General features: G+C 37.7%; 2 protein-coding genes across 3 annotated transcripts in view; one reads left to right on the forward strand and one right to left on the reverse strand.

Moving 5' to 3' along the window:
- The first annotated feature begins 5,057 nt into the window (after positions 1-5,057).
- Positions 5,058-12,126, forward strand: dnajc3a (DnaJ (Hsp40) homolog, subfamily C, member 3a). The gene is made up of 12 exons (XM_056260744.1): positions 5,058-5,262; positions 5,903-6,013; positions 6,155-6,279; positions 6,388-6,462; positions 7,128-7,280; positions 7,836-8,017; positions 8,258-8,377; positions 10,043-10,148; positions 10,257-10,377; positions 10,843-10,975; positions 11,082-11,230; positions 11,316-12,126. Exons 1-12 carry the CDS (start codon positions 5,181-5,183, stop codon positions 11,474-11,476), a joined length of 1,518 nt encoding a protein of 505 aa, XP_056116719.1. The 5' UTR covers positions 5,058-5,180; the 3' UTR covers positions 11,477-12,126.
- Positions 12,127-12,565: 439 nt separating this feature from the next.
- The window catches only part of uggt2 (UDP-glucose glycoprotein glucosyltransferase 2), a 46,287-nt gene continuing 43,915 nt past the window's right edge, over positions 12,566-14,937 (reverse strand). For both annotated transcript variants that reach the window (XM_056260743.1, XM_056260742.1), the window contains 2 exons: positions 12,691-12,847; positions 12,566-12,601 (listed from right to left, as the gene is read on the reverse strand). In XM_056260743.1, coding sequence (XP_056116718.1) covers positions 12,579-12,601; positions 12,691-12,847 — 180 coding nt within the window. In that variant the 3' untranslated portion in view covers positions 12,566-12,578. The remainder of the gene's footprint in view (positions 12,602-12,690; positions 12,848-14,937) is intronic.

Raw genomic sequence — 14,937 nt, forward strand, 5'->3', positions numbered from 1 at the left:
TCAAAATATATCAAAAGAATGAACAGACCCTCTGATTTTAAACAAAAAAAACTTTTATAAATAGCTTAATGCATTTTTTTTCAACACTTCAATGCGGGAAAGTTTCATAAAAAAAGCAACATTTTGAGTATTTTTTATTACATTTTTGTCACTACCCCTCCTACCATGCGAATCTCGAGCCTCGGGACTCCTCCCCCAACAGACACCGGATGTCAATATGACGTCAGATTGACGTTGGACCCCAAAGTCGGACAGATGTTAGATTTTGGTCGGAAATGAAAATCGGGTTGATGTCAGAACCCAACGTCGGACAGACGTTACATTTTGGTTGGAAATGAAAATCGTGTTGACGTTAGAACCCATAATCATGTGACGGCAATGGGCTTCCATATTGATCTGACGCGACCCAACACAGGATGAATTGTGAGGGCTCTATGTAATTTTTCTACTAAAATGAATCCTTTTTTTATTGCCTGTGTGTGAAGGGGTTGTAATCACACATTAAAATGATCCACTTGTCGAGTTTTGCTATTACCTCTGAAGGACAGTATTCCTATTTCTATGTGAAGTCTCCGGGTCGGATTTACCGCGAAATCCAACGGATGTGACGTGCATGCGCGCTCCCGAGCCTCTCTCCTTATATACAGTCTATTGTAGACGGTCAGGGAGTTACGTCCGGTTAAAGGCGCACGTTTTTCGGCTTATATCTCAGTCAATCTTTGATCAATATTCCCAAGACTCTAATCGTTCGTAGTGCTGGACGGGGCCTTTCGAACGAGCCCACCCCCGAGGTCCAACTCGCCCGGCTCCCCGAGTTATAGCCGTTCGGGTAGGGGGCATCCCCGAGGCCAACCACTCTAGCGTTCGGGCAAGGGTTCCCCTGGGACCTCCTCCCCCGAATTTGAGCTCTCTGGGTCTTTGCGTTCCAGAGATACGAGCGATTTTCTTCTGAGATCGTGACGTCACCGGCGTCCGCAATTTTGCAGCGCGCCCGATGGTTTTCTGCTAATATCTCCGCGAAAACACCACCAAAAACTATGGAACTTATATGGTTCTTTTCAGCTCGACTAGATGGTCCCAACGAGCTCGGTGCTCGCCGAATCCGTCAAGTATTCGACGAGATATTTGCGTAATAGATGGTATTGTCTATGAGTTCGAGCACGAGCGCGCTTGTAAAATTTGGTTGCAATCTGAAACATCACCACTAGAGGCCGCTAAAAGTTACGTAGAGCACCTTTAAGGCGTATTTTAAACGAGGTTTTGCTAATAATGAAATTGAATAATAAATAAAGAAATTCGCCATAGAAACAATCGGTTGGTGTATGAACTGTTTTTCATTCAACAACAAGATTATCAAGATATAAATATATTACATATTATATTTAATATGTAATCAAAATGAAGAAATAATATAATAAAACTGGGAATTTGTTTCTAACAGACATTTAATGGAGAGAATATGCAAACAGCTGAGGTTGTGTTTATACTGACTGCCATAATTTCACAACCACAGCAAATAAAGTAGCCTACGGTGCGCGGAAAATATCCTTCCTGAGTAGAGTGGTAAATTGGCCGGACTTGATTGCTTTTTTTTCCTGTGGTTACTGGGAGGAGAAATTTTCAGATGGGAGAGACTTTGAAAAGACACAGAGAGGTGGTGACTAATGTGGGTAAAGGGATCTCAGCTCTCAGGCGGAATAGGCCCTCCGGAGATGAATATTGAAAGATAGTTAGCCTGGTGGTAAATGTGAGGTATAGGGCTGTCTGCCCTTTAGTGCCACTGTAAACTCTATGCGGAGAGTACTGCCACTCATTTCTCTGTTCAACCTGGCTTCATGGCTGGTTACAGGACTGCTTGCTCCGCCAACATGAGACGATGACAACGCAGACTTGAGAGAACTTTTATGTGTTTGTCAACAATTGATACTGATTGTGAGGAATAATCTTCTCCCTCGTTTTACACCCCGTGATGGGTCTTGTTGATCTGGGACAAGGGAAGTGTTTTTATTTATTTATATATGTGTGAATGGGGTGTTTTGTATAAGGATTATGAGAATGTGCAGCCCCTAGTGCCATTTTCTCGTTATACACTAAAAAAAGATGGTTCTTCAATGGTTCTTTACACGTAGTAACAGTTCTATTTAGTACCGTATCGTCCTGCAGAGAGAAACTGCTCAAAATACACACATAATGAAGGACGTAAATAAATCAGGGGAGTGTGATTTTTAACTGGAACTTGGTCTTCATTACATCTATATCGTGTTCAATGTCAATTGTTATTTATGAATGTATTCATCTAAACTCTGTTGTAAGAGCACTGTCATTTTTGCTACAATCTGCCATATCAATAAAAAAATAAAGTACCTAATTGACACAACATGCTGATTTTTAAAAAATGTAAAACCCAAATAGAGGCAACAAGATATAAGACAAGGCAGATAGAGCGTGAAAAAAAAAAACAATATTAATAAATCATTCATAAAAAATAATATTGATAATATTCATATTAATAATATGAAGATACTATATTAATGAAAATAAATATCGGTGAAAATGTTATTTATAACACCATTAAGGTTCTATATAGCACTTTGAAAGCATGGCTCTTTATGGAACCTTATAAAAAGGGTTCTATTTAGCACCAAAAATGGTTTTGCTACTGTTACAAGCCAAATAACCCTAATTTGGTACTGTTTAGAACCATTTTTCTTAAGAGTGTACATTAGCAGTATGATGTTTTAGTCCACTGCATTTATTTATTTTCTGACATGCGCAAATATAGTGCAAACATTTTTTTGTTTGTTAGTCCAAACTGCACATTATAATGCAGAACATTAGTAGGCTATGGGTGTCTCAGAGTTTGATATGGGTGCAATGGCATACATACTGTATACTGTACAGTAACACCAGGTCAGAAGGTCACATACATCTCTGAAGGGTGTTTACTCCTTTGAATATTTTCACTTTTCCTTTGCATCTTCCTAATGTATGATTTTAACGATTCTAATGACTTTTAGAATAATGACTTTTAAACCATTTCCCCGATAACAGTGCAAAAGCCTGTAACAAATGTATTAAATTAGCAATGTCAACATCTGTGGACCATCAACGGCATTTAGTCAGGAAGTATTCATCCTAGATAATGCTTGCTTAACTTTCATTTTTCTATTTGTTGCAGGGTAGCCTATACATCACTTTATCCTCAGAAACGGTTGATAACTTCCTGTATAAGGCATCAACTTCCTGTCCTGAATGGTTCAGCAAATCAACAATTTCTCAATATTACAGAAGCAGAGATGTACTGTATATTTCAAATTGTGAGATCTTTAATTATGCCGAACATTCTGCTCCTGAAAACGTGCTTATCTGCTTCCTCTCCACATTTTAAAGTAATTTTCAGAAAGATTGTCTTAAAGGAAACATTTTGATGATTTCAGGATACGTTTACATGACCTCATACATGACCTCAACCTCATGAACTAAAAATGGAAATGTTTTTCCCCATTCCCCATTTACACAGATCCGTGGAAACAACAAAAGACACTGTATTATGCATGTCAGGCCAGTAGTTGGCGATGTCACTTTGTTAAAAAAACACTATTCGCCTGTAGGCTGAACATGTATGTTGGAACCTTTCTTATACTGTCTATGGTTGGAACGAATTCCGAAATTCGAATATAATTCGAATATTAAAAAAATCAATAGGCCTACTATTCGAATGCTGAAGTTACTATTCGAATATTGCTTTTTTTTATATTTTTTTTATACAATCTTGCCTTTCTCGCCGCCTTGGCTTTCACGCATGTGAAAATGAAATGCTTTTGTTTCGTCTGATGAACAATAAAGGTTTTGAATCGTAACACAATTGTGCACGTTATCCACGCTGTATCATAACAATACTGTGAAAAATGGTAAGTGTTTAACGACGTAAAAAAGCGCCCCCCAAAGCGCCCGTGAAGCACAAATATCTCGGCGAGCACAGAGCTCGCTGGAACCGTCTAGTCGAACTGAAAATAACGATATAAGTTTCAGAGTTTTAGGTGGTGTTTTCGCGGAGATATTAGCCGAAAACCATCGGAAGCACTTCAACCATATTCAGCACGAATAAAATGTTTATTGTAATGTTAGATGTCCCTCTAGTGGACAGAACGTATGTTATGTGACTCAATATGTGATTATGAGGTCATCCTCTTTAGTAGGCTATACGTCATCATATCACTTAAAAGGGAAAGTAGTTTATATCATAGACATAATTATGTCTATGGTTTATATTGTCCAGATAGGAAAACCGCATGGGGAAAAAAGCATGAGGAGACTGATTAAACACTGTCAATACATTTATTTCTAATGGCAAAAATGTCATTGTGAAAGATAAATTATGCATTCTATTTCTACCAATTAGTACAGCTGCCTTCTTTATTGCATAATATGCTTCAATCTTTGTAGGCTATTTGATTTCCTTAAAAAAAAAAAAAAAAACCCTACCTGATTTTTTCAGATTTTTTCAGAGAAATCCCACATAATATTTCCCCAAAGTTCCTGTATTATTTTGATAATGTCTTAAATTGTCTATCTTTTTTAGACAAAATATTTGACCTGGTAACGTTACATGTCATGTTTATGTTTCTACTTGCCAGGTCAGAAATTGAGCGTGACTTATGAGTTGTAAAATTCCTTTCATAGTGACCTCAGGCATGCAAACACTGGTACAACTGGTTGAAAGGTATAAATATGTAGCCTAGACTGAAACATAATATAAAATCACAAGCTTATAGATATATCACTAGAAATTATGCCCTTTTCTACCACAGTTTATTCCAAGGATCATGCTGAGAAGCCTTGCCTAGTTACAGCAAATAATTTACAATCCTCTAAAAAAAATACAGTGCAAGAGGTTTAAATTTATTGTTATCACACGACTTGCTTCCTCCCACACACCATTCTGCGCACTCACTGTCGTGCGCGCATGCGCAAACAGAATCAAAATAATGATGCCGTGGCTAGTCTCCGTTGAACAGCACTTGATGGGCGGGGTTTATGGAAATATCAGCCAATCAGAGGGACCCACGATTAGTGGGCATGATGTCTGCTGGCCTGACAGCTATGCGATTGTCCAGCGTGTCTTTAGGAACTTTATACAATAGCCTAAATCAGTGATTTGACGGAGAAAAGAAGAAAACATGGTTGCCATAAGCCCAGTGGCGCACAAATTGCTAAGCTACGTTCCTTTTTTACTAGTTTTGATCGATCTTCGATACGAAGGTAAGTGATCAATGCTAATGCTGGTTAATGAAATGGTTTTTAACCAGGTTTGTACTAAACTATACGTACGTCTTCATGACAGTTGTTTAGAGAAAGTGACTTTGTTCGTTGTTCTTAAAAATAAACTCAAAACAAAGTCAGAGAGATGAACAATCCCAGCTGTTTAGATGTTATTCATAGAGAGAGTACATATGGACATATGTCCAGAAACGCAGCTGAGGATTCAGTTACCTGTCAAGCATTTTTTTAAACCTCAATGATGGTTATTGCGGGTTATTCATTCTATAGTATATATTTTTTGTACTGTGTTTTCTATTTTACTGCTCTAAAGTCTTTATTTCTGTTGCTGAAAGAGACACTGTGGTTCCACGGCAATAATAAGTTCAGTTGACACTGTTGCACTTAACTAAAATGTTTACTAATGTAGTCTACTTGACTCTATTGTAATTTACTCAAGTGAAATCTACTCCATTCTAGTGGACATACTATGCCATACCAACTTTAATGTGCACTACACTAAACTACCGGTACACTACTTTAGTGTACTCTACTGTCTACTACTGAATACATGATGCAGGTATTGCATGTATACCTTGTTATACTGTCTTACCAACATATTTTCTTTTCACATGCATTGCAGGAGTTAATGGTGGGAAGGATGGTGGTGTTGAGAATCATCTGGAGATGGGGAAGAAGCTTCTGGCCGCAGGACAGCTGGCTGATGCTCTATCTCACTTCCACGCTGCTGTTGGTGAGTACTGGATCTTTTTACATGACAACCTAAATTAAATCTTGTGTGTAATGATCCAATGCCACATTGTTTTCCACAGAATATCACTTTGATGTAAGCAGTGTGTTTAGATTTATTCATATTTTTTTGATTAATTATCAGACGGTGATCCCCAAAATTACATGGCATACTATAGGAGAGCAACCGTGTACCTAGCAACGGGAAAGTCAAAATCTGCACTACCAGACCTCAGCAAAGTCATTGAACTCAAACCAGATTTCACATCGGTGGGTTTTCAGAATCATTTCACACTGTAAAAATATGTACAGTATTTTTAAATGATTTACCAAAACCTGTTACCCAGAAATTAAGTAGTGTTTCTTCTTAATCCACAGGCTAGGCTTCAGAGAGGAAATCTACTGCTGAAACACGGCAAACTTGATGAAGCAGAAAATGATTTCAAAAGAGTGGTGAGTGACATTTGGTTAGCATTAGAGATGCACCAATCAGAGACAAGCTGATCATTATTGGCCGTCTTTAACTTGTGATGAAGGGTAGTGCTTTAGGGTGTATATTTAAAATAGCTTCATGCAAGGATTCACACACATTGTGGAAGTCACACCTATTTTATTAATAATGCCATATGTGTTGACATTTCACCCAAATGTGAATTGTTTTCTGTAATTTTACAGCGTGGTGCATTTGGCTGCAGACAGCATATGGTTTAATATTTGTAAAAGTGGGTCTTTGAAAATAAGTATTGCAGATAAGGTCAGTATTTGTTAACATAATGCTAAAATACAGGTTATTGGTTTTGGCATAACATTTTCTGATCAGTGCACGTTTAGTTAGCAAGCATGGCCACATAAGTTCTGAGATCAATCTTTGTTCATCTTTGCTATTTTTTTTTAAAATTACTATGCGTTCTATATCATATTATATAATTGTATCACCTATGAGGAAACCTATTAAGGCTCCCTGAAGTGCCCTCATCCTTCTCCGGAGTATTCTTAGTTGGGTCAGTCAGGGGGGTATATTACCAGTCTAATACTCCAAAGGCTTAATTTAACCTGCACAGTGTAACTACCTGTTCATACTCTTAAGGATGACATATTTTTCTTTTTTTCCCATCCAGCTCAAATCAAACCCAAGCAATAGGGAAGAGCAGGAGGCGCAGAGCCAGCTGAAGAAATCTGATGAAATTCAGAGACTGGTGGCCCAGGCACAGAGCGATTTCAACCGCAAAGACTACGGCTCTGCCACATCACACCTCGACATCATCATTGATGTGAGTTAACCTGGATCAAGCTATTATCCGTAACTAAAACTGAAACCATAAAAAAAAAAACGTTCACTTGAAACAAAATAAACGTTAACTGAAATAAATATAAAATAAAAAAATTATAAACTTATTTTATTTTAGCTAGTAGCCAGGGATGTGTGTGTGTGTGCGTTATAAATAAATAAGTGACAAAAACAGAGAACAAAATTACTAAAACTTTTAAAGTAAAGTAAAATATAAACATAAAATCTCATTCAATATATTAAAAACATTATAATAGTATATCAATAATACTAAAATAGCAGTGACCTGGGTAATGTCCCTCCCTTTATAAACATGATAGTTTGTATTGACCCTAGAGGTTCCTGTAGGTGATCCATCCTGGTTTTGTCCTGGTGCAGAAAAGGATTGTTTGTGCTCAATAAGAGCACTATTTGTTCAGAAAATTTGCTTTGCATGAACTGAAAACAGAACAAATATCATATTCAATGTCAACAGCAAAGGATTCATATTTAAAATACAAAGCTAACAATGGATTACATTTGCTTGTCATCCTCTCAGACGTGTGTTTGGGATGCGGACTCCAGAGAGATGCGGGCCGAGTGTTTCATTCAGTTGGGTGAAATGGGCAAAGCCATCAGTGACCTCAAGGCCGCTTCAAAACTCAAAAGTGACAACACTCAGGCTTTCTACAAGCTCAGCACCATCTATTATAGTCTGGGAGACCATGAGATGTCCCTCAAGTAAGTCAACACGTGGTTAAAATGCATTAAGTCTGGGAGTTTGGAGTGCACAATATAGGCCTACACTGTAAACTACCTACATTATTTTAATAATAGTATGTGAAATGATCTGCAAAATGCAAAGATGAATGTACATGCTATAGCTGCCACACTATGTCAAAAGTGAGTGACGTCCTGGTTATTTTGAATGTCTAATAAACGTTTGGATCCAGATTTAAGGGTTTATTTTTTTATCTGCAGTGAGGTGAGGGAGTGTCTGAAACTGGACCCAGATCATAAGCAGTGCTTCAGTCACTACAAGCAAGTTAAGAAGCTCAACAAACAGATACAGGGCGCTGAAGAACTGATCCAGGAGCAGAAGTATGTCTCAAAATATTTATACACGCACACACGTCTGGGATCTGTAATATTTATGTTTTGAAAGATGTCTCTTTTGCTCACCAAGGCTACATTTATTTGAATAAAAAGACAGTAAAACAGTAATATTGGGAAATATTATTACAATTTCAAATAACTTTTTTATTGTAATATATTTGAAAGTGTTATTTAGTCCTGTGATGGCAAAACTGTATTTTCAGCATCATTACTCCAGTCTTCCGTGTCACATGATCCTTGAGAAATGATTCTAAAATGCAGATTTGGCTTTCAAGAAACATTTCTTCTTATCATCAAGGGTTCTGATTAATATGTGTGGACAACTTTATATATTTTTCAGAATTCTTTGAAAAGAACAGCATTTATTTGAAATAGAATAGTTTTTACTGTCACTTTTTGATACATTTAATGTGTCCTGGCTAAATAAAAGTTTTTTTTTTCTTTGATTTAAAGCTCCAGTCCGTAACTTTTTTAAGTTAAAAATAATCCAAAATAATTATATTAAAAAAAACGTATTCTGCCAGTGGTCAAAACTATCTGCTTGCCATAGCTAGATTCAAAACGGTTAGCTTGTAATAATGATTTTAATTCCAGTGGTACTGGTGGGTTTCCGCGGGAAATTCGAGCATGTCTTTGCGTCATTACGTCACACCCGTACACATAAAGAAGGAGTTTCGGCTAGCCGGCTATACTGCGCGTGACGAGATGTTTAGATGTATAGGCTTTTCTCGCAGCACTTTACATAATTAAACTTATGGCATCCAGAAAGATCCAAACAACAATCATCAGTGTCAACTGGAGATTCAGCAGTTATAAAACCCAAAAGACTTAAGTACTTCGGATTTAAGGTGGCTAGAGAAAGAGAAAGAAACCGTCTCATGCGAACACAAGGATTTAAACATCGGCGGGGCTTTTGAAAAGTGCGTGAACTCCGTGTTTTGAAGGGGTTCAAAACGGAAGAAGAGACGGCTTTGTTCTGCTGAACAAGTAAGTTAAGACATTTCAATAGTTCAATCGTGTAACAGTACGTTTTCTTAATTCACACAGTTATGGAGTTTCCTTTGTTGTGCCTTTCTCGTTTTGCTATTATGGAGAATATGAATTCTGAACTACACAGGTAACCATAAAACACATTAAATTTAACATTAGTCACGCAATGCTGATGTGATGTTGTTAACATGAACAATTTGAGAACAAAGTAGGCTATAATTTGCACGGTTGCTGTAAATCGCGTTGATTAAATCTAACGAAGCTTATCATGTCGAATGCTTTTTCCCCCTTAGTTGGTCAGAACAAAAATGGATGTTACTTACTTGTTCAGAAGATATTTTCTTATGAAAATTCTTATGTTGGTCAAACTTTCAAAAAGTGAATCTGTGATTCTGTATGACAGTATCCACACAGCGCGGTGACTGACAGCACCACTCGCCTCAAAACACTGTGTTCATCCGCGCTGTTTCATGCCGATTTACAACCCACGTAAAGATGATAATTCCGCGAATCACTGCAGTTACAGATTTCGAACAGAGAGATGGCGACAAAGAGGAAAAGATACGGACTGCAGCTTTAAAGAATAAAGTTACTTTATTTGAACTTGTGAATGCACATTCATCGATTGACAACTAAATGGTTGTTTTTCTAAATCCACAGGTACAGTGATGCAGTTAATAAATATGAGTCCGTTATGAAGACTGAACCAAATGTTCCTCAGTTCATACATAATGCCAAAGAGCGCATGTGCCACTGTTTGTCAAAGGTGAGACTGAGCTCCACGACCACAAGGTGTCGCCGTCTACCAAAGCATACACTGCATCTGTGTGGAAGTGATAGAATAAGGTGAATATGTTTTGGTTTTATTCCACAGGACCAACAAACTGCAAGAGCCATCTCAGTGTGCAGTGAAGTTCTGAAAGCAGACCCTCATAATGTGAATGCTCTGAAAGACAGAGCAGAGGCTCTCCTCCAGGATGACCAATATGAAGAAGGTAGCATGTTTACTAAAAAAAAAAAAAAAAAAGTTGAATTGTAATTATATATTATTAATAACGTATTCATATTAGTTAATACATAGGGCATGCAGTTGAAATATTAATAGATAAATAATGGAATCTAATACATTTGCTAATTAAATTAAAATAAATACAATAAAATGCATTCATATTATCAGCAATTACCAGTATATTCTGTGATTTTATAATTTTACTAAGATATGAAGAATTGGCCTTACGTATGGCAATACAATTTTAAACGTTGTCCGACAGAGACATAATGGCACTGTAAAGGCTTTTGAAAAGCTCATTTATTTTTACGGCTTCTGTATGTTCATTTATTCTCAACAGTATTGTATTTTATTTTTTTAAACTTTACGGTTTAAAGAATCAACAGATTGGCTTCTTTCTCAAGATTGGTCTTAATGATCAGGTGTGGTGACGTATTTGTTCTTTTGGCAGCCATTAAGGACTTTGAGAGTGCTAAAGAACATAGTGAGAATGACCGGCAGATCAAGGAGGGTCTGGAGAGAGCACACCGGCTCCTCAAACAGTCCAAGAAGAGGGATTACTACAAGATCCTGGGTGTGAAGAGGTTAGATAAACAGATGATGGAGAGTTTTAGTATGTATTATCAATGCAGAGGCCTAACACTCATTTCGAAACGAGTAAACATTCTTATTAAACTGCTGTGGTTGCAGAACTGCCCAAAAGAAAGAGATCCTGAAAGCATACAGAAAGTTGGCGCAGCAGTGGCATCCAGACAACTTCCAGGTTGAAGAAGAAAAGAAAAAGGCAGAGAAGAAGTTCATAGACATCGCTCAAGCCAAAGAAGTTCTCACCAACCCAGGTATGGTTTAGTGCCACATGTGGTGTACTTAACACTGTTGTTGCTCGGTTCTATGGTAATTACATCCTGTTCTGTTTCTCTGCAGAGATGAGGAGTAAGTTTGACCAGGGCGAGGATCCCATGGATCCAGAGAGTCAGCAGGGTGGGGGACATCACCATCACCACTTCCACGGTGGCTGGGACAACTTCCAGGGATTTAATCCTTTCGGTTCTGGGCCATTTAATTTCAAATTTGGTTTCAACTAAGGCTTGGCTAAAAGGACCTAGGGCCTGAATATGTGCTGAAATCAGCCAATAGGAACTGGCACCTTCTGAACCTTCCCGCAGGCACGGTTCTGACATGACAAGCGCCTTGAAACAGGCTGTCAAGTGATCCCGCTTGCTCACTGTTGTTCCTTGAAGCACTTCCTCTACTTTCAGGGATCTTACAATCCAGAACGCAAGGTTATTCTCCAAGCAACGTATATACGTGCTGAACGTTTCATTCCTGAGTATAATATGTACATAGAAAATGACATTATTTTTCTATGAATCAAATAATGGTGTAAATAATTAAATAAAGAGAGATGAATGCTTATTTAAATGAATAGGTTATTTTTGCCTGGTTTTAGATACACCGTAAAAAAGACAAGTTGACAAAAATATTTTATTCCTGAGAAAATCCATATCCTTGAACATCAAGGCATAGAAACAATGATGTGATAACAATATAAATACAATGGGGAACGTAAAAGATCTGCCTCATTACCTGGGATACAGAGATTGTTTTGTGGATTGGATCTGCAGAGTTGACCAGCTTTGTCAGCAGTGAATACAGTAATTTGAATTCCCATCCCCCATAATAGTTTACAATTGTGTATGGTTTATTTTGGAAATAAATATCTTTGAGAGCTCTACTTCGTAGTATTCAGTATTTCAAAATATCAAGGCAATTTAAAAGTGAATTTATTATGAGACCTTTGTTATAAAGCAACCATTTGAAATCTCAGGTACCCTTTATTTGCTAACACTGACTGATAAAATATGGTGATAGAATATTTACTGCAATATTGGCATGTTTTTCCTCTTAAAAATACTACAGATATACACCAGTGCCATTGTAAGTTCGTAGACTGGCCAAAAATATCAGATAACACTGCAATTTCTTTACTACTTTTTGTCAACAATTTATAAAACGGTATGTCATGTATACAGTTTACATCTTGAAGTCAGAAAGAATTCCAAAAATTATATAAATAAAAAAATGCTTAAGTCCACTATTATATTTCCTCAGTGTTCCTGTTATGGAAAACATCTCTGTATGGTAGAGTTCAAGATTCACAGGAAGTTTTGGTGCAAACATCGAGTACTAAAGTTCATCACGTCGAGTGCCTGTTAAAATACAAATGATGTTCATGAACTTATTTAATCCCAAGGCTTACTAAAAAAAAAAAATCATTTAAGTGATGATTAAGTCTTACCTGTGTGCTGTGGTGATGGTCTACCCTGGGTAATTTTCTCCTCCTGGTCCTTCACCTGTTTCAGAAACTGCTTTATCTCATTGTCATACTTAGACCATTCTGGAACAATCCTCACGGCTGCACTCAGCTTGGGCTCTTTGGTCTTTGGGTTATTGCACTGCAATAAATCAACCCAAACAAAACAGTCAATTGTGGTGGTAAAACACTCCCTTCCACCTTTTTCAACAGTTCCTTGAGTGGCCTTATTTCATTTCCTGAGCACTTCAAGTGAAAACTGCCAATGCCGTTTATCTATAATATAGCTTGATATCAACACTTTCATGACTTTTGAGTCATAAAGCACATTTTTACAACATAACGGCACTTTCGTTGTGCCACTGGCACAGAAAGTAAAAAAACAAAGTTACATAAACTAAGAAATGACGCCAAAATTAAAAGCACACCACATCTGAGCTCAAACTGGTTACTTAACTTAGTCTGGACCCACCAGTTTAGACTTTTTAGCATTTAAGCATAATCCTCAAATGGAGAAACATACATTGTCAAGCGTGTCCACATTTTTCACTGGTAGGGCTGTGGGCTATTGAATTTTATTTAAAGTTCTGCAGCAAATTATATTATTAATTATAATAGTATATATATTAGTAAATGATTGTCAGTTAATTGATGTTAAAACCGTACACTACCGTTCAAAAGTTTGAGGTGCGCATTATATAGATTAAATTTGACAAAGACATTTATAATGTTACAAAAGATTTCGATTTCAAATAAATGATTCTCTGCTTCATCCTGAAAAAAATGTATCATGGTTGTGCTGCCCAAAATATTAAGCAGCACAACTGTTTTCAATATTGATGATAATAAGAAACTTTTCTTAAGCACCAAATCAGCATATTAGAAAGATTTCTGAAGGATCATGTGCCACTCAAAACTGGAGTAATGATGCTAACATTTTTCGAGAGCCCTAATGGTTTGTTAAGCGTGTCCTAAGTTCTGGGTTCTAATTCGCCTTAGTAAATTATTTTTTCTCATTAAAACCAGAGATATTCATCCATGATTGCATATCAAGAGCAGGGACACTTTTGTGTGCATTTTGTTTTGTGATTTCCCCGGACGAAATAGAGTTTCCGCAACGGCATTAAGCGATAGATTGAAGTGCTCGTCTGTGTGAAGCCACACAGCCACAAGAAAACACTGCTGCCTTCAGCCTCTGATAAAAGTGGGAACAAACTTTTATCAGAGGATCCAGATTGCCTCTCATTTACCAAACAAAGGAAATTAATACTCTGCTGGTCAACTGGAGATGTTTCATTTGTATTGGGTACATCCGTGCCACGAGACGATTCAAAAAGTGGTGGGGACAATATCGACCCTGGCAAAAAAATATCCCACTCCTCCCACCTGCAAATTACGCCTATGGTAAAAATAAACCCACATGCCACTGAAGCAAAAGACTTTCACAACTAAACTTGGTATACATTAATGAGGTGAGAGCGCTGAATGGAATGCAGTGGTCAGCACTCTTCTGAAGCTGAGCGAGTGAGACCAGCCTGTGCTGTGAGCCGCAGCCCTCACACACATTTCCCTCACTGCCGTCTCTAATGAGACGTTTCCCTCTCCACCTCCCAGGAGCAGCCGACAGCAGCCGGCAGGGAGGAAGAGGGTGTAAATGAGACTACTATTTTTGTAGCTCTGTGTGTGTGTGCGTTAGCCATGGTGCGAATGAAGAAATCTGGGTATGATCAGACTGCAGGCATTTCAACCTGATATCATCTCGCATATCGTTTTCAATGCAATGCATTTCAATGCATATCGTTTTCAAAGTAATTTGATCATTATTACTGAAATTATAGTAGCTGCCTGGAAGATATAAAATATCTAAACTCTATAATGTATATTGGTAACACTTTACAATAAGGTCTTATGTTTGGTAACGTTAGTCATCTATATTATTTTTTATTCATTATTGTGAACTAACAATGTACAATACTTCTACAGCATTTATTAATCTTAGGGTGTATTCACACCTGCCTTGTTTGGTTCGATTGAATCGAACTCTAGTTCGTTTCCCCACTTGGTGCGGACCTTTTGGGCAGGTGTGAATACAGCAATCGAACTCGGGTGCGGACCAAACAACCGAACCGAGACCCAGCTGAAGAGGTGGTCTCGGTACGGTTCCAAACGAACTCTGGTACGGTTCGTTTACGGTGTGAACATGAACCGACCCAATTGCAAGAAAGCACTGCC

Source organism: Rhinichthys klamathensis, unplaced genomic scaffold, assembly GCF_029890125.1.
Source record: "Rhinichthys klamathensis goyatoka isolate OS25496 unplaced genomic scaffold, OSU_Roscu_1.1 h1tg000177l_1, whole genome shotgun sequence".
In the NCBI taxonomy this organism is placed as follows: Eukaryota; Metazoa; Chordata; class Actinopteri; order Cypriniformes; family Leuciscidae; genus Rhinichthys; species Rhinichthys klamathensis.